Genomic DNA, 25,287 nt, shown 5'->3' with positions numbered 1-25,287 from the left:
TTTACTTTTGTATTTTACATGAGTTATTATTTGTACAAACATGGTGCAAAGTAATTCATGATTTGTTAAAAAATGTTAGTGGCTAGCTAGTTAAAATGGGATATTGTGATTTCACAAGACTGTCTTAGAAGTGATCATTTGAAAATGTTCAATTTGGAAAATGTGCACTTAGAGAAAATATAAAAATAAAGTGTTGCATATTGATATTTATCTGTTTCTATATATATTTATTGTGAGAAATCATTAAGATGATCAGTGTTTCCACAAAGATAAATATCATTAATTATTAATAATAACATAGAGTTAAAGGTAAATTGAGCAAATTGGCTACTTCTGGCAATTTATTTAAGTGTGTATCTAACTGGTAGCCCTTCGCATTAATTAGTACCCAAGAAGTAGCCCTTGGTTTCAAAAAGGTTGGTGACACCTGCCATAGATGTTCTAACGTGACTGGGCCGGCACACTGTTTATATGGAGGAAAAGTGGACGTGACGACAGGCTGTCCTCAATCAGGTCCGGTTGGAAATTGTGAGAAATTTGGGAGAATGGTTGTCCCGGGAGATTTTCGGGAGAGGCAATGAAATTCGGGAGTCTCTTGGAAAATTCGGGAGGGTTGGCAAGTATGAATTCTGCATTCCTCTTTCTTTGTTTAACCGACAGTAATTCAAGATCCACTATTATTTTTCCAAATAGCCATAAAGGATTAGTTGACCACACTTCAGTCTCCTCAAACTCTACACCAAACACACCCATACTCTGAGCTATCTGATTTCCTTTCCAGTCAAACCAGTTAATTTCACCACTTTCCTTTTCCCAGCATGCCGTAATCTTCTTCTTGGTGGTGGTTTTACAGCGGTTGGAAACTAATTTAGTGCACTATCGCCACCGTCCGGATGTGAATTATCTTTTTTTAAAATATATTAAAACCATGGATGCCATGTTAAAAAAAATGCATAGAAAATGCATAATATTTGGTCAATATTGAACTTGGAGCCAATACATATATTATTATTATCATTATTATTATTATCATCATCATCATCATTATTGTTATTATTATTATACCTCATATTGCCTGCTTCTCACTCCAGACCAGCAGAGGGAGTATAACACTTCAAGCCGTAATTCAACTGCAAGTCAGCCTAGAGGAAGAAGGGGAAAACAACGAATGCCATATCCGGTTTGTACGTTTTTGAGTTATTGAATATCTGCAAAGGACTACAAAATGAGGACAATCATGATGGTTGCAGAAAAACCTTCCCTGGCTCAGGCAATTTCCAAGATTCTTTCCAAAGGTCCGTATGGATTGATTATTCTTACTGTACATATGGATTTGTTATGGTGTGAGCACAAAAGACAGTGCGCTTTATGGTTGTTGTAGTGTAGCTGACGCTCATATCAAGTGGAAGTCTGTTTTTTTTAAACTCATACTTATCGACATTTATAAACAAGAGCCGTTCTCGAAACTGACCGAAATAAGTGAATAGTTTGTAACGCATTTCGACACGAAAGCAATGATTGTTTGATAACAATTTAAAACTTTGGCACTTTTGTCATCCACAGTTGGTCAGTGTTATTTTTGTATATTAGTTAATTGTCTCAATGAACACTCATCTCTGTCCTTGATCGTTATATCTATTTGTCATCAATCAGTCTTCCTCTGGAGTTACTGCCTTGTTAACCTCATATCTAAGGAGAGTAATAATAGTAATGAAAACAAGTATTTTTTTTAATGGAATTGCTTTATTCCCTACAAATACATTAATTCAACCAATCAGTCAATCAAGGTGAAGAAAGCATTTGTGATGGTCACTAATGTCATTACCTACCAAGCCACTTACTGTGTATCAAAACCATTATTGAATACATTTTCTATGAGCATGGCAGAATGCTTTTTACTGCTTAGTGTGTTGATTTTCAGATAAAAACTGATTCTATAGATGTTACCGATTGTACAGACAGACATTTTTTGTGGCACAGAAAAACATTTAAGAGCAATATGAAATGTTTAAATATTTCAATTTCATTTTTATCACTCAAACAAGGTACACATGTGCACTCATACATATAAACACAATGTGGTCATAAGGCCTACTGTAATGCTCAATTAAACCCAGAGAACATCTCTAAACTGTGCCAGCACTGTTGCTAACACGAGTGTATGGCGGGCCGATATGGATCAAACCTCATATCGCGATATAGTTTGGCCCATAAATTAACCCATAAATGGAAATATTCATTGACGTAACTAAATATCTCCACTATGCCTTGATTTGGACTGATGAGGATCCCAAATACACAAAAGCAGCTACCAACAAGTAAGAAAAGTAGGATTTGCATTATAGGTGTAACAAGAGGTGTTTTGAGATAAGAAAAAAAAGAAAAAGCCTTGAAAATAATATAAGAAAAGTCAAATATAATCTCCAATAGGGATGATGTTCGAAAACCAATTCTCCCGATGCTTCGATAAGAAAATAAACGATCCCATGGATTCGAATCCCTTTTTGAGAACCGGTTCCCGTTATTGAAGCCACTATACCGTATTTTCGCGACCATAGGGTGCACCGTGTCAGTTACGGGTGCTATTTCTGTATTTAACGCATAAATAAGGCGCAGCATATTTTTGGGCGTAGGCATGGTTAAACATACGCTAGCTTAAAACATACGCTAGCTTAAAACATACGCTAGCATGCATGGACGCTGTTTTAAAAAGGCAGCAGGAGCAAAGCTGGGTTCGGTTGTACTTTATTGAAGTATTTATCAATGTACTCACATTATTTTTTTGATCAATCCTCATCCACAAATCCTTCAAAATCCTCATCTTCTGTGTCCGAAATGAACAGCTGGGCAAGTTCTCATTTTCAAAGTCAGTCTCGTTGCCGTGGGGCTCCTTGGAAAAGATGCCGGCTTTTGCGAAAGCTCGAACAACAGTGCAAGCAGACACGTTAGTTCAAGCATCCACGATCCATTCACAAATTGTAGCGTAACTCGCCCGACGTTGCCTCCCAGTTTTCGGGAAGCTGTGTTCGTCTGTCATCCATCGCTCCCATGACGCTCACAACTTCACTTTGAACGTCCTGTTTACACCCATGTCCAACGGTTGGAGTTCCTTCATCATGCCTTAATGATGACTCCAGGTGGAAACATTTTCTTTCGGCAACGTCTTCACCATGAATATCACCATAGGTAGCCGTTTCTGTCCATTAGCATAGCAAGCTAGCACAACAGTAAAAGCCGACTTCTCTTGCCCCCTTGTGCGTATCGATTCGCTACCGTGCTGGTTCCCTTCTTCTCCACAGTGTGCTCACCGGGATGTCGAAAGTGAGCGGCACCTCATTCATGTTGGTGATGTGTTTGTCGGCAATTTTTTTATTTACAACGCATATAACAGCACTATATGTTCACTGGGGGTGCGCTTTTAGCGTCCTCTCTCACCTGAAACCTTCACCCTTTAACGTCCGCATGCTGTCCTCAGTCACGTCCACCTATCCTCCATATAAACAGCGTGCCGGCCCAGTCACATAACATCTATGGCTTTTGAACTCAGTGCACACACAAGGTGCACACACAACAATCTATCTGGATTCGATGAGATTCGATAAGGAATCGGTTCGATAAGAGGATTCGATAATGGCATCGACATCGATAATTTCTTCACGAACATCATCCCTAATCTCCAATCTTCTTTAAAAAAAACATTTAGCTATGCTCAATTCTTCAGCTAACAAAAACACAAAAGAACATCATGTGAAATGAAGAGCCTTAGTTTAAGAGGACATGTTTAAACGAAAGCAGCAACTTGAAAATAATTTACCTTTAACAATGGTGTTTCATAGGTAAACATTATTGTAGGACAAACGTACAAATACTTTAATTGGCAACCTGCCAACTGCTTCATGATGATGTGTGACAGGTTGTGTTCTGAAAATTACTTTTAAAAAGTAATTCATTATAGTTACTCATTACTTTACCAAAAAATAATTGAATTACTAACATAATTACTCTTTATTTAATACATGTAATTAATTACTAGGGAAAGTAATTAATGCATTACTTAAAAAAACTTCAAATATCTGGCATAATGCAGTTGAGATAAGTTTCATATAATGTGTATATATAAATATATAATATATAAATATAAGAGCAGTGTGTGTCTGTGTGTGTGCCTTTAAAAGGTGGTGCCTGTTGCCTAGTGACGTGAAATGTCAGCCAGTCCAAGCTCAGTCTGAGGCCATGTCCACACAAACACGGAAGGCCTCTTGTCCACACGCAAACGCAGACTTTTGTCTTTAAAAACGCAGGCTTTTGCAAACGCTGGCCAAAGTGTAGAGTTCCAAAACTCTATTGATGACGTCACTGTTGTGAGCTGTCAATTCCAAAGCTCAACAACACTGCCTTGCTGGCTTTAAACACACTACAAGAGGACTTACTGCATGTTAGAACGTAAACATGCCGCCCCTGAAATCATGATGTCAACTTACGTGTGTTGCTTCCATTTTTGTAGATGGAGCCGGCCGACCGTGCACGCGCATAAAAAGCAGCCAAGCAATAAAAAAAAACATGATGTAGCGTCCTCCTTGTAGTGTGTACTGATGTTAAAGACAATATACACTTCATTGCACATGTACTATATCACTATCTCAATGATTAAATGCTTTATTATTCTACAAAAGTTTTGCAGCGGCACACGCACGTCTGTGCGCTTTGTATAGGCACTTAAACATGCAAAAGGGTTCCCTTTGCTCGTTAATGCGTGCTGATTTGAGAAATAATGTACACAACATTGCACATGTAATACATCACCATGTTGCTGAACATGGCATCACCATGTTGCTAAACATGTTATAATTCTATGAGTGTTGGGTTTTAGCAGCACGGTATGCATGTGCTTTAAACACAAAAAATATATACATAACCAGTGTTTCCCCCAGAAAATTTGTTAGTTAAGGTGGTGTCTCTCCAGGGGGAAGGGGTGTAACTCGGCATGTCGTCGCCATCACGTCTCCACCTCATCGCTGCCACCACAGCCTGGGGGTGGGGGGCAATAGACTACAGACTATGATTACATTAAACACATTGTTTATTAAAAAATAACCAAATAACAATACCTTATAATAAATAAAAATATTAGAGAAATAAAGAATCCTACAATTTTTGGTTGTTTTCCGCTCCATTTGCAGAATGGCGGTATGTGATATATATCTTGATATTTTTCCAGTAAAGTATAAACAAAACTCAAAACAGTCCTAGTTACCTGAGATACTAAGTATGTCATTATTAGTAAGTCAATATTTTGACTTAGTAATTTGATGTTAGTTTGTCTAAATTGTCAGACGATCGCTTCTCTGATGTGTCCATCATGTTCAGAAGTCTCTTCTTTATCTGGACGTCTTCTTCTACTGCATTCAGCAACTTTGTCTCCATAGGAAGTTTTCGTTTTAGTCTGTCGTGCTTGTGGCTGTTGAGTTTTGCCTTGTGAAAAAAAAAAAACATTTTTATAAGGATTTTTACAAAATTACATTCAATAATCATGAATACATTATTTGGGATAAACCCACTTCAGCACAGGTGTAAGATAGTGACAAGTTATTTACAACATGTCAAATGGCCCTCAACATCATCGGTAAACAATGTGTGTCAATAAAGCCCTTCAAGGTATTTTAATTTTGACAGAAAAAAAAACATTTAATGCAACTGCAGTTTTACTTAACTCAATATTATTTATTACAAGAAACTACTCATAGCATTTTTAATACAACCCTATTTAAATACACCCAAAACAGCTGAACTTTAATATAGGCTTGCCATCTTGACTTCTGATTCCAAAGCAAGTATTTTTGTCACACTGTTGTCAAACAATGATCATATTCACACAAATGGGCAAAATATGATTCCACATTGTAGAAAGTTGTCATCTGAGAGCATTTGTAATTGCAGTGCAGTTCATGTAAAAATGTTTTGATGCCCCATCTATCTGCCTTTTAACAATATTACTTCCGAGCAATGAAGTTAGCGCCCACATACCTGAAGTATCTTTCACCACAGAAGATTGTGGATTGCTTCCATTGGAATCTTGCTGCTCTTGTACATCATTCGGCATATCTATGTCTGTGACCAGGCTGTCAAGGGTGAATGGAGAATCCCAACTCCTGTGAGAGCTTGTGTCAATATCTGATTTTTCTATTCCAAATTGAATGGATGTAGTTAATGGAGAACCGCCCCAGATCTGCTGGCATAGTTAGAAGTACAGCAAAACAACTCTAGCGTAACCACTTCTTCCACCTGCGTCGACTGCTTGTTTGTACTTTTTAATCACTTTTCAGTTTAGTGTTGATAGTTGTTTTTGTGATAATAAATGATAAATGGGTTATACTTGTATAGCGCTTTTCTACCTTCAAGGTACTCAAAGCGCTTTGACAGTATTTCCACATTCACCCATTTACACACACATTCACACACTGATGGCGGGAGCTGCCATGTCCTCTTTCCGTACCATGTCCCTCCAAGTCCGTATCGTTCCAAAATAGGGTAAGAATGTCACCACACTTGGACTGGCAAGTTTCCCAGTCAACACTTTGTTGAGTTTTGTTAACTTTGAACTCCAAAATGATGCTTTAAAGTAGCTCTACTTCTCTGTCTGAGCGGATGTGGAGGAGATTGCTGTGGTCGGTCAGGATCTGGAACTGGTGACAAGGCCCCTCTAACCAATGTCTCCATTCGGGGAGAGCCTCGTTGACCGCCAACAGCTCTCTATTCCCGGCGTCATATTTCCGCTCTGCCAGAAAAAAAGGCAACTGGATGAATCGTATTATAAATTGTAGAGCGTTGGGAAAGTATAGCGCCAATTCCAGAGTCGGAAGCGTCCACCTCCACGAGAACGGCAAAGTCCAAGTCAGGGTGAATGAGGACAGGGGCGTAGATGAAGCTCCTCTTCAGGTCTTCAAAGGATTTGTTGGCCTTATGAGACCAGACAAAACAGCTCTTTGGAGAGGTGAGGGCATGGAGTGGTGCAGCAATCCGGCTGAAGTCCTGAATGAAACGACGGTAAAATCCAGCGAAGCCGAGAAACCTCCGCAACTCCGTTCTGGAGGACGGCTGAGGCCAATCCACCACAGCATCAACTTTCTTGTGGTTGGCCCTGTTATGCCCCTTCTCGACCACAAAACCGAGGAATTCCACAGAAGAGGTGTGAAAACTGCAATTCTCGGCCTTGACAAACAAGCGGTTCTCAAGAAGTCTCTGGAGCACGAGTCGCACATGTTGTTGGTGTTCAGCCAAACTATGGGAAAAAATCAGAATGTCATCCAAGTAGACAACAACGAATTGGTCAAGCATGTCGCGCAGAATGTCATTGACGAGAGCCTGAAAGACGGCCGGTGCGTTAGTGAGTCCAAAGGGCGTAACTCGATATTCGAAGTGCCTAAGGTGGGTGTTGAACGACGTCTTCCAATTGTCTCCCTCCTTAATCTGCTCAAGATGATAGGCGTTGCAGAGATCCAACTTGGTGAAGATGGTAGCTGGGGCCAACGGTTCGAAAGATGAGTTGAGAAGCGGTAGGGGGTACTTGTTCTTTATTGTAATGTTATTGAGATGACGGTAGTCGATGCAGGGCCTGAGTGAACCGTCCTTGGTGACAAAAAGAATCCAGCTGCCAGTAGAGATTTGGATGGAGTGATGATCTCTGAACCCAGACCCCCCGTGATGTAAGTCTTCATGGCCTCCTTCTCCGGGAGGGACAGGTTAAAAAGACGGCTAGCAGGTAACTTAGCCTCCGGGAGTAGCTCAATGGCACAGTCGTATGGTCTATGTGGGGGTAGACCCTGTGCTTGCTCCTTGTTAAAGACGTCAGCTAGGTCATGGTAGCAGGCTGGAACAAGGGACAGGTCCGGGCACTGTTACTGGGGCGGTGGACCAGAGAGGAAGCTGCCTTGAGGCAGTTCGCGTGGCAGGGTGTGCTCCACGCCAAGATCCTGCAAGAAGACCATGAGATGTGGGGGTCATGCTGACGTAGCCAAGACCTACCCAGGACCAGCGGGGCGACGGGTGCTTCCAGAATCCAAAGACTGATGGTCTCGCTGTGGTTTCCCGAAATGGTCATGGAAATGGGCTCTGTGCGAAACCTGATGGGTCCCAAGGGTCGCCCGTCCAGGGCCTGAGCAGGAAGAGTCTTGTCCAGGTGGACCAGGGGAATGCCCATCTGTCGGGCGAACTCGTAGTCCATGAGACTCTCGTCGGCTCCAGAGTCCAAATATGTCTCTACTTGAATTGTTCTTGAGACCCACAAACTTGCTGTTTCCTTAAACATTTTTGATTGGCCAGGAGGCAAAGGACGCAATGCTCAACAATTCTGCTTGGCAATTATCTCTGTCACTTAAAAGGCGTTGACGGCGAAGGAAAAAAAAACTCCACCTCTTGCGGTTATTTTTCGCATAAAAAACACAATGTCGATTCGATGTTGTGCAGCACTGTTAGTTGTTTGTTAGCAATATACATACTGTATTTGTAAAAAATAGGTGAAAATGTAATCAACATGAGTTACAACATACCAGGTACAAAATGAGCTGAGCAAACATGAATGTTATCTACATTCTTCCCATCCAAATTCTGTTTGAGGCTTTCAATCCATAATCGCCTTCTTTCTTTTTAGGCAATTGCTCTGTCTGTATTTCCTTTTTTCACAACTTTGGGCAGACCGTGGTTGTGTAGATGTTTTTTCTCTGTTCTGAAGTCTGACAGCTGAAAATACTGCAAAAGTTAAAGGCCTACTGAAACCCACTACTACCGACCACGCAGTCTGATAGTTTATATATCAATGATGAAATCTTAACATTGCAACACATGCCAATACGGCCGGGTTAACTTATAAATTTCAATTTTAAATTGCCCGCCACACTTCCGGTTGAAAACGTCTAGATATGATGACGTATGTGCGTGACGGAATCAGTTGATGCGGAAGTATTGGTACCCCATTGAATACAATACAAAAAAGCTCTGTTTTCATTTCAAAATTCCACAGTATTCTGGACATCTGTGTTGGTGAATCTTTTGCAATTTGTTTAATGAACAATGGAGACTGCAAAGAAGAAAGTTGTAGGTGGGATCGGTGTATTAGCGGCGGACTACAGCAACACAACCAGGAAGACAGAGATGGATAGCAGACGCGTTAGCCGGCGAACTCACCTTAACTTCCTCCGTCTCGCCGACCGCATCTGTGATCGGGTGAAGTCCTTCGTCGCACCGTTGATCGCTGGAACGCAGGTGAGCACGGGTGTCGATGAGCAGATGAGGGCTGGCTGGCGTAGGTGGATAGCTAATGTTTTTTAGCATAGCTCTGTGATGTCCGGTTGCTAAGTTAGCTTCAATGGCGTCGTTAGCAACAGCATTGTTAACCTTCGCCAGGCTGGAAAGCATTAACTGTGTATTTACATGTCCCTGGTTTAATAGTATTGTTGATCTTCTGTCTATCCTTCCAGTCAGGGATCTATTTATTTTGTTTCTATATGCAGTTAAGCACGATGCTATCACGTTAGCTCCGTAGCTAAAGTGTTTCGTCGATGTATTGTCGTGGAGATAAAAGTCACTGTGAATGTCCATTTCGCGTTCTCGACTCTCATTTTCAGGAGGATATAGTATCCGAGGTGGTTTAAAATACAAATCCGTGATCCACAATAGAAAAAGCAGAGAGTGTGGAATCCAATGAGCCAGTGTACCTAAGTTACGGTCAGAGCGAAAAAAGATATGTCTTGCACTGCATTCTAGTACTTCACTCAAACGTTCCTCATCCACGAATCTTTCATCCTCGCTCAAATTAATGGGATAATCGTCGCTTTCTCGGTCCAAATCGCTCTACCTGCGTTGAAAACAATAGGAAAATGTGAGGAGCCTTTCAATTGACTACGTCACGCTACTTCCGGTAGGAGCAAGGCTTTTTTTTATCAGATACCAAAAGTTGCGATCTTTATCGTCGTCGTTCTCTACTAAATCCTTTCAGCAAAAATATGGCAATATCGCGAAATGATCAAGTATGACACATAGAATGGATCTGCTATCCCCGTTTGAATAAAAAAAATTCATTTCAGTAGGCCTTTAACCATTTAGTACTAGCAGAGATGCCAACAGTCTCTTTTACAGACACTGTATTGTGTTTTCCTCCACCATGTAGTGTAAAACAATTATTTTACATGGCAAAATACATACATTTTGTGTTATTTTATCTCTAGACTCTAATCTTCATCAGAAATTAGACACAGTTAAATGGTAACAGTTCCCTCGGATTGGGTCTGACCAGGAGTCAGTCGGCGTTTAAAGTGATTAATCAGAAAAGAGGACAGTTGCGAGGCTGTGTATCAGTGCCCACTCTAAAGTGTCATAAGAGAGGAATGCCACTCTTGAAACATTAGCTATGTTCACACAATTATTCTGATTAAAAGCCTAACCGGAAATAAAATGTTTTTTGTAAACACGCCATTCTGAATATTTTGACTCAATCACACACGTTTGGATCAAAATGATCTTTATTTGTCACACTCGTACATACATATTGGACGCTTCTCCTGCCACACTTCTCTGCGTGTAAGTTTTTGCTGCGCTTCAGCTTTGCGTTTTCTTGTTTTGTAGTATGTCAATTTTTGTTTCATTTTGCGTAGCTTTCCCTATGTTTCTGTGTCTTTCCAAGCGGCACTCGTCTTTTTTTTTTTTTTTGGGTCACTGGATTAATTAAATTTTTACCTGTAACCTACCTTCCTCGGTTTTCTTTATTCTTGGAAACACGCCAAATATCGCCGTAATGCGACCTAAGCGTCACAATTAGATGTGAGAAGTATCACTTCTATTTATTTTTTTGGGCCAAACCATTGCAATGAACCACAGGGAGTGTTGGAGAAGATCAAAGCTTGTTTAGTTGACTATCTCATTAGCTGAACTGCTTTGTGTTTAAAGGGGCGGCATGGCGTAGTGGGTAGAGCACCCGTGTCAGAAACCTGCGGGTTGCAGGTTCGCTCCCCGCCTCTTACCATGCCGTTGTGTCCTTGGGCAGGACACTTCACCCTTGCCCCCGGTGCCGCTCACACCGGTGAAAGAATGTTGAATGAATGATAGGTGGTGGTCGGAGGGGCCGTAGGCGCAAATTGGCAGCCACGCTTCCGTCAGTCTACCCCAGGGCAGCTGTGGCTATGAAAGTAGCTTACCACCACCAGGTGTGAATAAATGATGGGTTTTTAACATGTAAAGCGACTTTGGGTACTTAGAAAAGCGCTATATAAATCCCAGGTATTATTATTATTATTATTATTAAATTGATATCAAAAAGTAAACCCCATGTTTTTTTACCATTACCTGTTTTTTTTTCATTTCCCAAAGTTATTACTTTAATAGCCATTCAGGTTACATAGCATTTTATTAATGTTGTGGGATCTGTCCTGATACAGCATGCCCATTTCCAAACATTTAGTACATGTCAAGGTACACAAAATGTGCATAACTAAAAAAAACAAAAACAAAAAACTTCTCTCTATCGAAATACAGATAAAGGCATCACGTAATTACAAAAAACTGACATATTGATACTATTAATGAACAAAAACACAAATATGTGTCTTTAAATATATGGATAATGTATATTAGTTTATTAGACATTACAAATTAAATGATGATTCACTCCCCACCCCAACACTGTATTACCTCAAATAAACATAGCATAATGAATAATCGTGATTTTGTGTATATTATTTTGTCCATCAATGTGCAGCCCTATGTGTAAGGATAGATATCATATATGAACACTTTTTTATCTATATGGACAAAAAGAGAGCTAGTCGTATTGCCATCAGGTGCAATCTTGCAAGACTAGATCTCATATATGAACACTATTTTTATCTATATGGACAAAAACAGCACCTCGTCTTATGGCCATCAGGTGCCCTCTTGCAAAATTCTTACATCGTTTTAATGTGTTTATATCTTATGTCCATAAGGTGCTAGCTGCACAAATTTCACATCTATTTGTATTTATTTCTTTATTTCTGTTATAATTTAGTTTCTGACATATTACTTTGTTTATAATGTTTGTGTTGCTTTCATATGCTCATGCAATTTCTACTTGAGGTACATAAAACACAGTGTTCTTATGTACAATGTGTCTTCTACAAAGAAAATAATTTGTTTTTTTTAAAAACAAAACTTGATTAAAAGATTTCAATATAAGTACTTTTTGATTATTTTTAGCGCATTTAAAAATTTGGCGATAACCGTGAAAATGTTGGTCACAATAACTGTCATAAAAATTTTTCATACCGTGACATCCCTAGTTAATGGTGGCCATTTTTTTAATGGCTCTTGCTCAGATATTCTAAACGTGTGTACTTCAGGCATCTAAAGCTGTAGTTGCTGTAATTCTTTATAGGGAAAAAAAACGACACTTGAGTCAATGATTTGTTTAAGTGGATCATAAAACTAACAAACTAGCGAAGCACATCTTCGAGCATAAGCTTCTTTTTGAGGATGTATAGAAATAGTGGCACCTCTAGTGTCTACTGCCTTAGTTCGAAAGAAAGAAAGCCTTAATTACTTTAACTTGTAATAATAATGGTAATAATTGAGTTTATTTTGAATATGCTTAGCAGCATTACATTTAGGAACATAATTTTGTTACACTTGTACATATTAAATCATTCTAATTACATCAGAGAACATCCCAATCAGCTGTGCCTGGAAATAACACATATACATGCTATGGTGATGAGTTCAAACTCCAGAGAGTAGCTCGCTGTCGGCAAACAGCTGGGGTTCTTCTTGAGGACAGGCATCCGTAGAGATACAGGTATGGTCTCTAGACCAAAAGCATTGTCGAGCCCTCTGCAGGAATGGCTTGTGTGGCAGCTGGCTTCATGAATAACCTGAGGTACCCGGTTCAAGTCGATGTTCTCACTAGACAAAAAGAGCAGAAAAAGATCAGACAGCTACAGAGTGTGTACATGCATGTAACACACTGTATATATTAGGAATCGACCAAATCATCGGCCAGGTTGATTATCGATGCTGATTTTTAGCTTTTTGACATATATCCGCACTGGACTTTTTAATCTATATTGGCTTTTTTAATTAGATTTTTTTAATATTAATTATAAATAGTAATATATAACCTCTATAATCACTACTACTGTCATTCAAATGTAAATGTAACAATCATTAAACAAGCGTCTGTGCCTTTTTTAACCCGACAGACCCATTTAAAACTGGTCATTTTGGCTCAGATGCAGTCGCACATCTGTGTCCAGCATTGTCCCGCCCACAGCGCCATCTGATTGGTTACAAAAACTGTGCACAAGTAAGAGGCAGAGCCAATCAGAAATCATGATATTTCACGTTGGTAACTGAAACCACGCACCGGTAAGAGGCAGAGCCAATCAGAAGCCAGTCTTAGGCAGGCTCACGGTTGAGAAAGTGTACGGATGTGTCAAAGCAACTTAAAATGAGAAAATACTTACAAAATTGTAATAAACATCCCAGTTCTCTACTTGTCACAACCACCAGTAATGTTAATATGAGCAAAATACCGTACAAAACTTAATGGACATAAGCTTGTAGTACCTTACCATGTGCCTTTGAATCACACGTCTGCTGAAATTATCACTATGGAAAGAGTCTGGTAGCGTAGAAGCATGTTTGTGTGACAGATAGATTAAAGAATTTTAACTGAACTCGTCCTTTCATATTTGTATCCCTGAAATATTTTGTAGTTGCCAGTATACGTGTGTGCAGGCTGCCTAATAATGCATAATAATACAATATGAGGATTGTTACGATCATGCCTTGATGAGGATGTTAATAACTTAACCTATACATATACTTAAATATTGCTTTTGATGGTCTGTAAAGGACTTTGAGTACCTCGGGTCCTTTGTGAGTGAAGATGGCAGCTCCACAAAAGAGATCAGAGCAAGAATCGGCATAGCAACATCAGCCATGACAAGACTGACCAGTATCTGGAAAAGCAATACCATCAGCTTCCAGGTGAAGGTCAGACTCTACAAGTCACTTGTTCTTTCCACCCTACTCTATGGTTGTGAGAGCTGGACGCTCACAGCGGACACTGAGCGCAGGATACAGTCCTTTGAAAGCAAGTCTTACAGAAGAATGCTACATATATCATACAGTGAACACCGGACAAATGATTATGTTCGACATTTAGTTACCACCCATGCTGGCGAACAGGAACCTCTACTCTCAACAGTTAAACGTCGCAAGCTGACCTGGTTTGGTCATGTCACAAGGCACACCTCCCTGTCAAAGACCATCCTGCAGGGAACAGTAGAGGGGAAGCGGAGACGAGGCAGGCAGAGAAAGGCCTGGATGGACAACATCAAAGAATGGACTGGCTGCAGCTTCCAAACCCTGCTACGAACAGCAGAAGATTGTGAGCGCTGGAGATCCCTGACTGCCCAAGCATCCACCATGACACCCCTACGGCCTCCTAGGCCATGGGATGAGTGAGTGAGTGAGGTCTGTATATATACGTTTGCATATACAGTGATACATAGAGGTATGATTTTTCCAGTTAGGTAGCTTTTCTGCGAATTGCTACGTTTTAGGTTGCGAACAAAAGTTAGTCTTACGAGGCTCCCCACTGCTAGTTGATGTAGCCAATGTCACAGTTAACCCCGTGAATTCCAACCATAACATCCAGTATTAATAACTAGCAATCGCTTATATTTAGAGATCAACACAACCATGGGAACATCCATCCATTTTCTAACGCTTGTCCCTCTCGGGGTCACGGGGGGTGCTGCATTCGGGCGGAAGGCGACAATGGGAACATAAAAAGTGAATTTTAAGGACAGCGCTGAGAAGAAGAAGCGGATGATTTTCATTTCAAAATCATGACTGAACATCAGCCTTTTCAAAAATATTGTAATAAAAAAACTGGAAATATATGATGTATATGTAGGTTAATTTGTGTCTTTAATATAAAAGCTTTTTTGACACCGAATTTGTATTTTATGATTTTTTTTTACATCAAGTTGTACGGACGCTTTCATTGAATACAAAATTGTGAGAACATTTAGTTTAAAAATTCAGTTTGTCAAAATACAGTGTGTACAAATTCAGTGGAAAAGAATCACTGTATACAAATTCAGTGCAGACATAGATGTACCATATTGTAACCGTATGTGTGTTCAAAATAACTAATACCATAACCATAACGTGGTGAAATTTAAATTGATCTTATCACTGGTATCACCCATATACTGTACTACACTTGGTATCAATAACATCGAGTTATGGATCGTTCAACCCTTCTCCGTGATCGCTGGCAGTCTGACACTCGACAGACACAGCAACGGCGCACACACACATGTACATCTTGCTGGAATATTTTCCGCTCTCTAGACTTGTATTAATCTACTTGTTAATTTCATGGTAATATCTGCTAACTTTTCGCTGTAAAACAGTTGAATATTGTTAAAGTGAACTAAGCACTTATTGTTCTGTTGTTTCAAGACAGCTTAGCGTTCGCATGGTTCCTTGTCGTCTGCTGCTCTCTTTTAGCCTCTTTCTCCAGTTCCACGGTGATGTTAAAACTTGTGAGAATGTAGGTTATATGCCACAATTGTAGTAATATTAACTTGGAAGGGCCGCTCTGCTTTGAGTATGTACACAAACAGTTAGCTGTATTCTTGTTCCTAGCATTATTAGTTGCCTTGACTGTCAACAAACAGACCAAGCTGCAAGGTTGACTTTTTTGTCATCAACATTGAAAGGTATTGATTGGCATCTGGCGATCGCAAACTTTTTCACAGAAATTGGGCAATAATGATTGGTGTCCGATCAATTGAAACACAGTGGTATCTTTTTCTTTTTGTGCGCGGCCATCTTTTTTCGACGCATTGACGTAAGGTACATGACGTTGACGTATTTACATCATCGATGACATCGACTAAGTTAACGAATCGCTGCAGCACTAATCGTTACGTCTATCCATTCATTTTCTAATGCTTGTCCCTTTCGGGGTAGCAGGTGGGCTGTAGCCTATCCCAGCTGCACTCAGACTCCTACATAATATAGTTATGGTAAAACAATTTCAAAACAGGCTACAGTTTTAAAATGATAAATGATAAATGGGTTATACTTGTATAGCGCTTTTCTACCTTCAAGGTATTCAAAGCGCTTTGACAGTATTTCCACATTTACCCATTCACACAAACATTCACACACTGATGGCGGGAGCTGCCATGCAAGGCGCTAACCAGCAGCCATCAGAGGCAAAGGGTGAAGTGTCTTGCCCAAGGACACAACGGACGTGACTAGGAAGGTAGAAGGTGGGAATTGAACCCCAGTAACCAGCAACACTCCGATTGCTGGCACAGCCACTCTACCAACTTCGCCAAGCTCTTTCTCCGGCTGCTGACATGTAAGCTAATGTATTGCGTCATTTCCACTTCTACGATGTGCACAACACTCAAAGTGGCTGTTTAGTGTAGTTGTTGTTAATACTTTATTATTATATGTGCATTTGTTGGTTACTATCCACTCTAGCGCAGTTCCAGCTAGTCTTATTTTAAAGTTTACAAAGCAACTTATCCTGTTGTTTCGCTACTTTACATTCAAGCTAGCATAGCAGTTAGCATGACTTTCTCTCCGACTGCTCTTTCTTAATTAGTAATTTAGAATTATGCCTGCTGAAAAGTGGCTTGCAGTAAAACGGTGGATCGACCCAAAAACATGCAGCTTAACTATTTTTCATGGTTGACTAAAAATGGCAGTACAAACACAGAATGCAATTATTGAAAAATGAGTAGTGAAAAACTCTCAAAGTATTTCTTTGTGTTCAAGTTGTGAGACTGCACTTACATATAATTCCAGGGGGCAATACTGCGCTCATTGATGTGGCTGGGTATACTGACCATCTGGCCGTAGTAATCCTGCAAGCTGTATGTACAGATTGCTTCGTCGATACAATGGCTCTGCAGTGGCATAGCCAGGCACTGGTGGACAGCCAGCAGACACAGCATCAATACACGCAGCAGCTGGACATAGACAAAAAACAAGACTTGGTATTCATGTTTATATTTCTTTGGGACTCGGGACAATACAAATCCAGCGTTTGTAGCTACAGAGTAAAAGCATACCCCCTTTTGCCCAATGCCAGCTACCATAAGCTCCAAATCCCTGCAACCTTGCATAGGATAAGCAGTATAAATGATGGCGGAGGACATAACATGGGTACTAGCATTTATTTTGCATTTAATTAAGGATTTTTGTGTCAGAAGATGGTGGCTTCATTAATTTTTAATACAATCAAATTATTACGATGTGATTCTGGATTCAGACGATTCAAAAATGTTATGTTTTTTGTATATTTTTGATAATTAGTTACCAGATATATAAAGTCAGGCAACTGCAACTTTATTTGAGGACTGCTGTTGACCAAAGTACTGAACAGGAGTGAAATAGTAAAAAATAACAGGTGCCAGATATGCATAAAAAACAACTAAGATATACATGACTCAAACATATAAACATTGGTAAAAGGTTAGAAACATAAACAATGAACAATAAAATCAAAATAGTGTCAACATCTCACCCTGGTTCAAAAGCCAGGTAGGAAAGGTGAGTCGTTAGACGGAATCTTAAGTGGACAGTGAAAACGATAGTACACATTTCTAACGTGTATAGGAAATTCTATCATTTGGGAGCTGCAACAGTAAAAGCCCTATCTCTACTGAGCTTACACTGGGGCATTCAATGAATTGCAGTATTTCAATAAGTATTGTCTCAAACTTTTCTTTAGAAAAAATATGTCCTTTATTTTTGTGAATTGTTTCAAATGGGAAAATGCTGGCTTTCACCACTACACTAATCCAGTTAAAAATCACTGTCCATCCTAAAAACCTGGTATGTGACTGTTGGCTTCTTATGTTTTGATAGAAAGCCCAGGTTAACAGGGGAGGATTCACAACAAACACCAAGATTTATCACTTTAGTCTTATGGAAGGAGGATTTTATTCTTTCCAAAATTGAAACCAAGGGGAAGCACCTACAGTGGCCTAAGATTTAAGACAGGAGGACTAAATGTTCTTAAAACGGACCCAGAAACGTTATTTTGTCCAAGTAAGTTATTAACCACTCCGTGGCAGTACTACTACATATGTCCATACAATACTCTAAACCAGTGGTCCCCAACCACCGGTCCGCTTGGTACCGGGCCGCACAAGAAATAAAAAAAAATAAATAATATTTTTTAAATTTTTATTAAATCAACATAAAAAACACAATATATACATTATATATCAATTTAGATCAATACAGTCTGCAGGGATAAGTACACATGATTGTATTTCATTATGAAAAAAAACAACCCCCCCCCCCGGTCCGTGGGACTAATTTTCAAGCGTTGACCGGTCCGCAGCTACAAAAAGGTTGGAGACCACTGCTCTAAACCAGTGACTCTCAATTGGTCAGTTGGGACCAATTTTCACTAGGTTTTTTCTTCCTGGTAGAGATGACGTGATGACATTTGCACACGAGTCTAGATTGAACGATGAGACCCGATAGCAATTGCGAGTTGTTTGAGAGCTGTTTTTGCTCACGCATCTCAATAAATTAGAATATCGTACAAATTATCTGGTTATATGAGTTCAATCAAAGTCACAGATTAAAGGTTCATTAAGTTGTTGCTGTTATTTTTCTTTTAATTGCAAACCAGTGTACATTTGTAAACTGTTTGACAATTTAATAAAAATTGTTTACATTTTTTTTAAACTAATCATAAATTATAATGAAATGAAGAAATAGTTCCTTGAAATATTTCATCCTGTATGTATGACAGGTTGCCCCTTGTAAATATAGAGTGATGGTGGGTCCTGCAACTAAACAAGTTGAGAATCACTGTTTTGAACAATACAATGTACAAACATATTGTGAGCCACTCTGTTAGAAGCAGACAATTATTCTAAAAAACTATTATTACATTTGCACATGTGCAGAAAAATAAACACATACACAAACAATAATGCTGTAAAGAACAAGGTCAGAAGGAATATAACTTACCTGAATTTTTTCCATTAATGACTTTCAAATGGAGTTCAGTGCACTAAGATGATAGTTGAAGTCTTTAGAGGTTAATATGTTGTGATATGTTTGTTCTTCACCACATCGTTTGCTTGTGGGTTTTGACTACCATTCCTGATATAAGCCTTTTTATTTGCCCTGTTCCTTTTAAGATGTGTGTCTGTGTGTGTGCGCGTGCATGCGTGCGTGTGTTAACCTGCACGTGTGTAATTAGAATTTTAGTGGTATTAGTGAGTCATCATTTCAATATTGGTGGGAGGACACATGATGGTCACTCTGTTCATTCATGTGTGTTTTATCATGTAATTGGTATTCAACCTTGAGTGAATAATTTGATCCACAGAAAATATGACGTGTAACAAATGTAACCAAGGGAACACTTACTACTACCTTGCTTACGTTCCTGTAAAAGGAGATGTCTATTTAACATCTCTATAACAGTTTGGAATAGGCCTTGATTTTTCATAATGATATGAATGATGTAGACAAAGTTAGTATGTATGTTTTGGAAGTTATTTGGCATATGCCGTTACATTGTATTGAGGAGTTTGTAGTTTTTACTGTTAATACAGTCGTGGTCAAAAAGTTCACATACACTTGTGAAGAACATAATGTCATGGCTGTCTTGAGTTTCCAATAATTTCTACAACTCTTTATTTTTTTGTGATAAAGTGATTGGAGCACATACTTGTTTGTCACAAAAACATTCATGACGTTTGGTTCTTTTATGAATTTATTATGGTTCTACTGAAAATGGGACCAAATCTGCTGGGTCAAAAGTATACATACAGTATACATACATGATCAATTTTGGTGATGTAGAAAAGTTACAATCAAATCAAATTAGCTTAAAGGCATGGCCTCTTAACTTCAAGTGAGTGATTATGATTGACGACATCTGTTGACTTCTCTGAGCCCATTTAAATAGGGCTCATGTGCAGTCATTTCCTCGGTTACAAAAGCGACAATGGGAAAGTCAAAGGAACTCGGCACAGATCTGAAAAAACAAATCATTGACTTGAACAAGTCAGTAAAGTCACTTGGAGCCATTTTAAAGCAGCTTAAGGTCCCAAGAGCAACTGTCCAGACACTTGTTTGTAAGTATAAAGTGCATGGAACAGTTTTGTCACTGCCACGATCAGGACGAAAACGCTGAGAGAAAATTGGTCAGGATGATCAAGAGTCAACCGAGAAGCACCAAAAAGCAGGTCTGCAATGAATTGGAAGCTGCTGGAACACAGGTGTCAGTGTCCACAGTCAAGCGTGTTTTGCATCACCATGGAGTGAGAGGCTACCATGCAAGAAAGAAGCCCTAGCTCCAGCAGTGACACCTTAAGGCTTGTATAAAGTTTGCTGCTGATCACATGGACAAAGATAAGACCTTCTGGAGGAAAGTTCTGTGGTCAGATGAAACAAATATGTATCTGTTTGGCCACCATACCCAGCAATATGTTTGGAGGAGAAAAGGTGAGGCCTTTGAAGGCCTACTGAAATTAATTTTTTTGATTTAAACGGGGATAGCAGATCCATTCTATGTGTCATACTTGATCATTTCGCGATATTGCCATTTTTTTGCTGAAAGGATTTAGTAGAGAACATCGACGATAAAGTTTTGGTCGCTGATAAAAAAGCCTTGCCTTTACCGGAAGTAGCGTGACGTCACAGGTTGAAAGGCTCCTCACATATCCCCATTGTTTACACGAGCAGCGAGAGCGATTCGGACCGAGAAAGCGACGATTACCCCATTAATTTGAGCGAGGATGAAAGATTTGTGGATGAGGAACGTGAGAGTGAAGGACTAGAGTGCAGTGCAGGACGTATCTTTTTTCGCTCTGACCATAACTTAGGTACAAGGGTTCATTGAATTCCACACTTTCTCCTTTTTCTATTGTGGATCACGGATTTGTATTTTAAACCACCTCGGATACTATATCCTCTTGAAAATGAGAGTCGAGAACGCGAAATGGACATTCACAGTGACTTTTATCTCCACGACAATACATCGGCGAAACACTTTAGCTACGGAGCTAACGTGATAGCATCGGGCTTAACTGCAGATAGAAACAAAAGAAATAAACCCCTTACTGGAAGGATAGACAGAAAATCAACAATACTATTAAACCATGGACCTGTAACTACACGGTTAATGCTTTCCAGCCTGGTGAAGCTTAACAATGCTGTTGCTAACAACGCCATTGAAGCTAACTTAGTTACGGGACCTCACAGAGCTATGCTAAAAACATTAGCTATCCACCTACGCCAGCCAGCCCTCATCTGCTCATCAACACCCGTGCTCACCTGCGTTCCAGCGATCGACGGAGCGACGAAGGACTTCACCCGATCATCGATGCGATTGGCGGCTAGCGTCGGATAGCGCGTCTGCTATCCAAATCAAAGTCCTCCTGGTTGTGTTGCTGCAGCCAGCCGCTAATACACCGATCCCACCTACAGCTTTCTTCTTTGCAGTCTTCATTGTTCATTAAACAAATTGTAAAAGATTCACCAACACAGATGTCCAGAATACTGTGGAATTTTGCGATGAAAACAGAGCTTTTTGTATTGGATACAATGGTGTCCGAATACTTCCGTTTCAACCATTGACGTCACGTGCATACGTCATCAAAATAGACGTTTTCAACCGGAAGTTTCGCGGGAAATTTAAAATTGCACTTTATAAGTTAACCCGGCCGTATTGGCATGTGTTGCAATGTTAAGATTTCATCATTGATATATAAACTATCAGACTGCGTGGTCAGTAGTTGTAGGTTTCAGTAGGCCTTTAATCCCAGGAACACAATGCCTACCGTCAACATGGTGGTAGGCATTGTGGGCCTGTTTTGCTGCCAATGGAACTGGTGCTTTACAGAGAGTAAATGGGACAATTAAAAGGGAGGATTACCTCCACATTCTTCAGGACAACCTAAAATCATCAGCCCTTAGGTTGGGTCTTGGGCGTAGTTGGGTGTTCCAACAGGACAATGACCTCAAACACACGTCAAAAGTGATAAAGGAATGGCTAAATCAGGCTAGAATTAAGGTTTTAGAATGGTCTTCCCAAAGTCCTGACTTAAAACCCATTGAGAACATGTGGACAATTCAAGTCAGCCATGACATTATGTACTTCACAAGTCTATGTAAACGTTTGACCACGACTGTACTGTATGTATTTATCTACGAGAAATTCTGTGTGTGCAGGAATTTCCCTGCCTGGTGCTGGTTAATTCTATCTCAACGGACATTGTAATTGCCTGTGTCCAATCTTGCTCTAGTGTAGTTAGTCAAGTGTGACTCAAATAGTAATCTATGTAGTTAGTCAAGTGTGACTCAAATAGTAATCTGTATTTCTGGAAAGAGTAATTGCGGAAGCCATACTCACATTGTTTCTTTCACAGAGTCAAATTCCTGCTGTCTTCGGAGCGCAGTAGCTTTGGCCCTGGACTAGCTTAGCTTCGCTAGTTTAGGAGCTAGCTAACTGAAAGTGAAGCGGTGAAACCGAGAGTGGGTGCCTTGTAAGTTCGATAAGACTACAACATGTGTTGGAGAAGGATTAAAGGCCTACTGAAACTCACTACTACCGACCACGCAGTCTGATAGTTTATATATCAATGATGAAATCTTAACATTGCAACACATGCCAATACGGCCGGGTTAACTTATAAAGTGCAATTTTAAATTTCCCGCTAAACTTCCGGTTTAAAACGTCTTTGGATGATAACGTATGCACGTGACGTAGCCAGTGAAACAGCAGTATCGGTACCCCATTGAAAACAATACAAAATAGCTCTGTTTTCATCTCATAATTCCACACTATTCTGGACATCTGCGTTGGTGAATCTTTTGCAATTTGTTTAATGAACAATGGAGACTGCAAAGAAGAAAGTTGTAGGTGGGATCGGTGTATTAGCGGCTGGCTGTAGCAACACAACCAGGAGGACTTACCTGGAAATCAGACGCGCTAGCCGACGCTAGCCGACGCTAGCCGACGCTAGCCGACGCTAGCCGACGCTAGCCGACGCTAGCCGCCAACCGCACGGATGATTGGGTGAAGTCCTTCGTCGCGCCGTCGATCGCTGGAACGCAGGTGAGCACGGGTGTTGATGAGCAGATGAGGGCTGGCTGGCGTAGGTGGAGCGCTAATGTTTTTATCATAGCTCTGTGAGGTCCGGTTGCTAAGTTAGCAACAGCATTGTTAAGCTTCGCCAGGCTGAGAATTATTAACCGTGTAGTTACATGTACATGGTTTAATAGTATTGTTGATCTTCTGTCTATCCTTCCAGTCAGGGATTTATTTATTTTGTTTCTATCTGCATTTGAGCCAGATGCTATCACGTTAGCTCCGTAGCTAAAAAGCTTCGCCGTTGTATTGTCGTGGAGATAAAAGTCACTGTGAATGTCCATTTCGCGTTTTCGACTCTCATTTTCAAGAGGATATAGTATCCGAGGTGGTTTAAAATACAAATCCGTGATCCACAATAGAAAAAGGAGAGAGTGTGGAATCCAATGAGCCAGCTTGTACCTAAGTTACGGTCAGAGCGAAAAAAGATATGTCTTGCACTGCATTCTAGTCCGTCACTCTAACGTTCCTCATCCACAAATCTTTCATCCTTGCTCAAATTAATGGGGTAATCGTCGCTTTCTCGATCCGAATCGCTCTAGCTGCATTGAAAACAATAGGAAAATATGAGGATGCGAACAACTGACTACGTCACGCTACTTCCAGTAGGGGCAAGGCTTTTTTTTATCAGAGACCAAAAGTTGCGAACTTTATCGTCGTTGTTCTATACTAAATCCTTTCAGCAAAAATATGGCAATATCGCAAAATGATCAAGTATGACACATAGAATGGATCTGCTATCCCCGTTTAAATAAAAAAAATAATTTCAGTAGGCCTTTAAAGAAAGCTGTAAAACAATTAAAAGCACACTGATAGAAAGATAGTACAGCTTAGAGCGAGCACGCTTCATGTTATTCAACATTTTGCTGTTCACATTTTTCATTTATACATTTGTTTATGAAACCTGTCTTTTTGTGTGAGATACAGTACAAAGATACACAAATATTCATACAAATATCAAATAATGCAGTTTAGGCCAAAAACATATACTGTAACTAATATGTTTTCCTTTCCTGTGTTTAGGAAGTTGCACAAGCCGAAAGGGGCTCAATGGATCGTGCTGGGTCCATGAATACAACGGTGTCTTCCATGGACAAACTGCACGCTTTAAGATGACTTCAGTTTGTGGACATGTGATGAGTTTGGATTTCATTGGTGGGTCTTGTATCTCACACAATAAGCGCTATATGTCTTTCGCTAGGATATGAATTCATAGGCGGAACTGTAGGTGATTTTTGTGTGTATTTGGATCCCGGAATAATAGGCCGAGGGGAAGGGTCTTGAACAGAGTATTTCACTGAAGAAAATACTTCATTTAACAAGTGTTGAGTACTGTCGCAGTCTTAGGGTTAGTAGGCGTCTAGAAGAAAAGTACAAACAAACTACAAGGACAAAGCAACAAACGTCTTGAAAGCCAACTACAGAACAAACAAGGGGGCTTATCAAAACTAGTCTGCTGAACAAATCCACAATTGGGGAACAATGCAATGTAGCTAAATGAAGTACAAAGAAGGCGCAGGAGTCACACGGGAACATAGAAGTCTGCCCTCTTGGTGCTTCCAAAATAATGGCAAGTGATTGCAGTTGCTGATCGTTATACCACCCACCACCGGAAACCCAGAGTCTAAAACAGAAACTTAAGTGACACGCAGATATCAGAATGTAACCGGAACCGAAGCATTGTGCATAAGACAACATAGACTAAGATGAGCTTGTTGGCTGTAGCGATAGGTTTTACATTTTAAATACTGTTTTAAATACCGGTACCTGCAACGCTAGCTTTTAGCCTAGTTTATGAGAATTGACGAGAGCCTATAGGACGGAACAAATTATACTTCGACCTATGTGTTTTTTTCAGGGCCAAAACCGAACATTAGTAGTCAAGGATGCCGATAACGACATTTGGAGCCGATATTCATTTGCAATAAAAGTTATTTAAAATTAAAAGTGTACATCAGTAAACAGCTGGACAATGCTTGAAGTGGTGTTTTTGAACATTATTTTTTAGGACACGTCGGACCAGTAGTGACATAATGCTAATGTAGTGGTTAATTGAGCACCAAACAACATCAGGGGATTTCACACACACCTTTATTACCGTATTT

At 39.9% G+C, this 25,287-nt stretch overlaps 2 protein-coding genes across 3 annotated transcripts in view; one reads left to right on the top strand and one right to left on the bottom strand.

Moving 5' to 3' along the window:
* Nucleotides 1-1,151: 1,151 nt before the first annotated feature.
* Nucleotides 1,152-25,287, top strand: part of top3b (DNA topoisomerase III beta) — a 99,102-nt gene continuing 74,966 nt past the window's right edge. Inside the window, exons 1-2 of the mRNA XM_062025690.1 lie at nucleotides 1,152-1,295; nucleotides 24,206-24,337. Of these exons, the coding sequence (XP_061881674.1) occupies nucleotides 1,226-1,295; nucleotides 24,206-24,337 (202 nt within the window). The 5' untranslated portion in view covers nucleotides 1,152-1,225. The remainder of the gene's footprint in view (nucleotides 1,296-24,205; nucleotides 24,338-25,287) is intronic.
* il17a/f2 (interleukin 17a/f2) overlaps nucleotides 12,696-25,287 on the bottom strand; it is a 410,073-nt gene continuing 397,481 nt past the window's right edge. Inside the window, exons 1-3 of one of the 2 annotated variants that reach the window (XM_062025691.1) lie at nucleotides 19,048-19,174; nucleotides 16,849-17,024; nucleotides 12,696-12,924 (exon numbers count right to left, since the gene is read on the bottom strand). In XM_062025691.1, coding sequence (XP_061881675.1) covers nucleotides 12,696-12,924; nucleotides 16,849-17,024; nucleotides 19,048-19,062 — 420 coding nt within the window. In that variant the 5' untranslated portion in view covers nucleotides 19,063-19,174. Of the gene's footprint in view, nucleotides 12,925-16,848; nucleotides 17,025-19,047; nucleotides 19,175-25,287 lie in introns of those variants that run through there. The other variant, XM_062025692.1, reaches the window with a different exon arrangement.

Source organism: Entelurus aequoreus, linkage group LG17 (genome assembly GCF_033978785.1).
Source record: "Entelurus aequoreus isolate RoL-2023_Sb linkage group LG17, RoL_Eaeq_v1.1, whole genome shotgun sequence".
NCBI lineage: Eukaryota > Metazoa > Chordata > Actinopteri > Syngnathiformes > Syngnathidae > Entelurus > Entelurus aequoreus.
The sequence above is the reverse complement of the archived record's forward strand: the minus strand, read 5'-3'. Positions and strand labels throughout refer to the sequence as shown.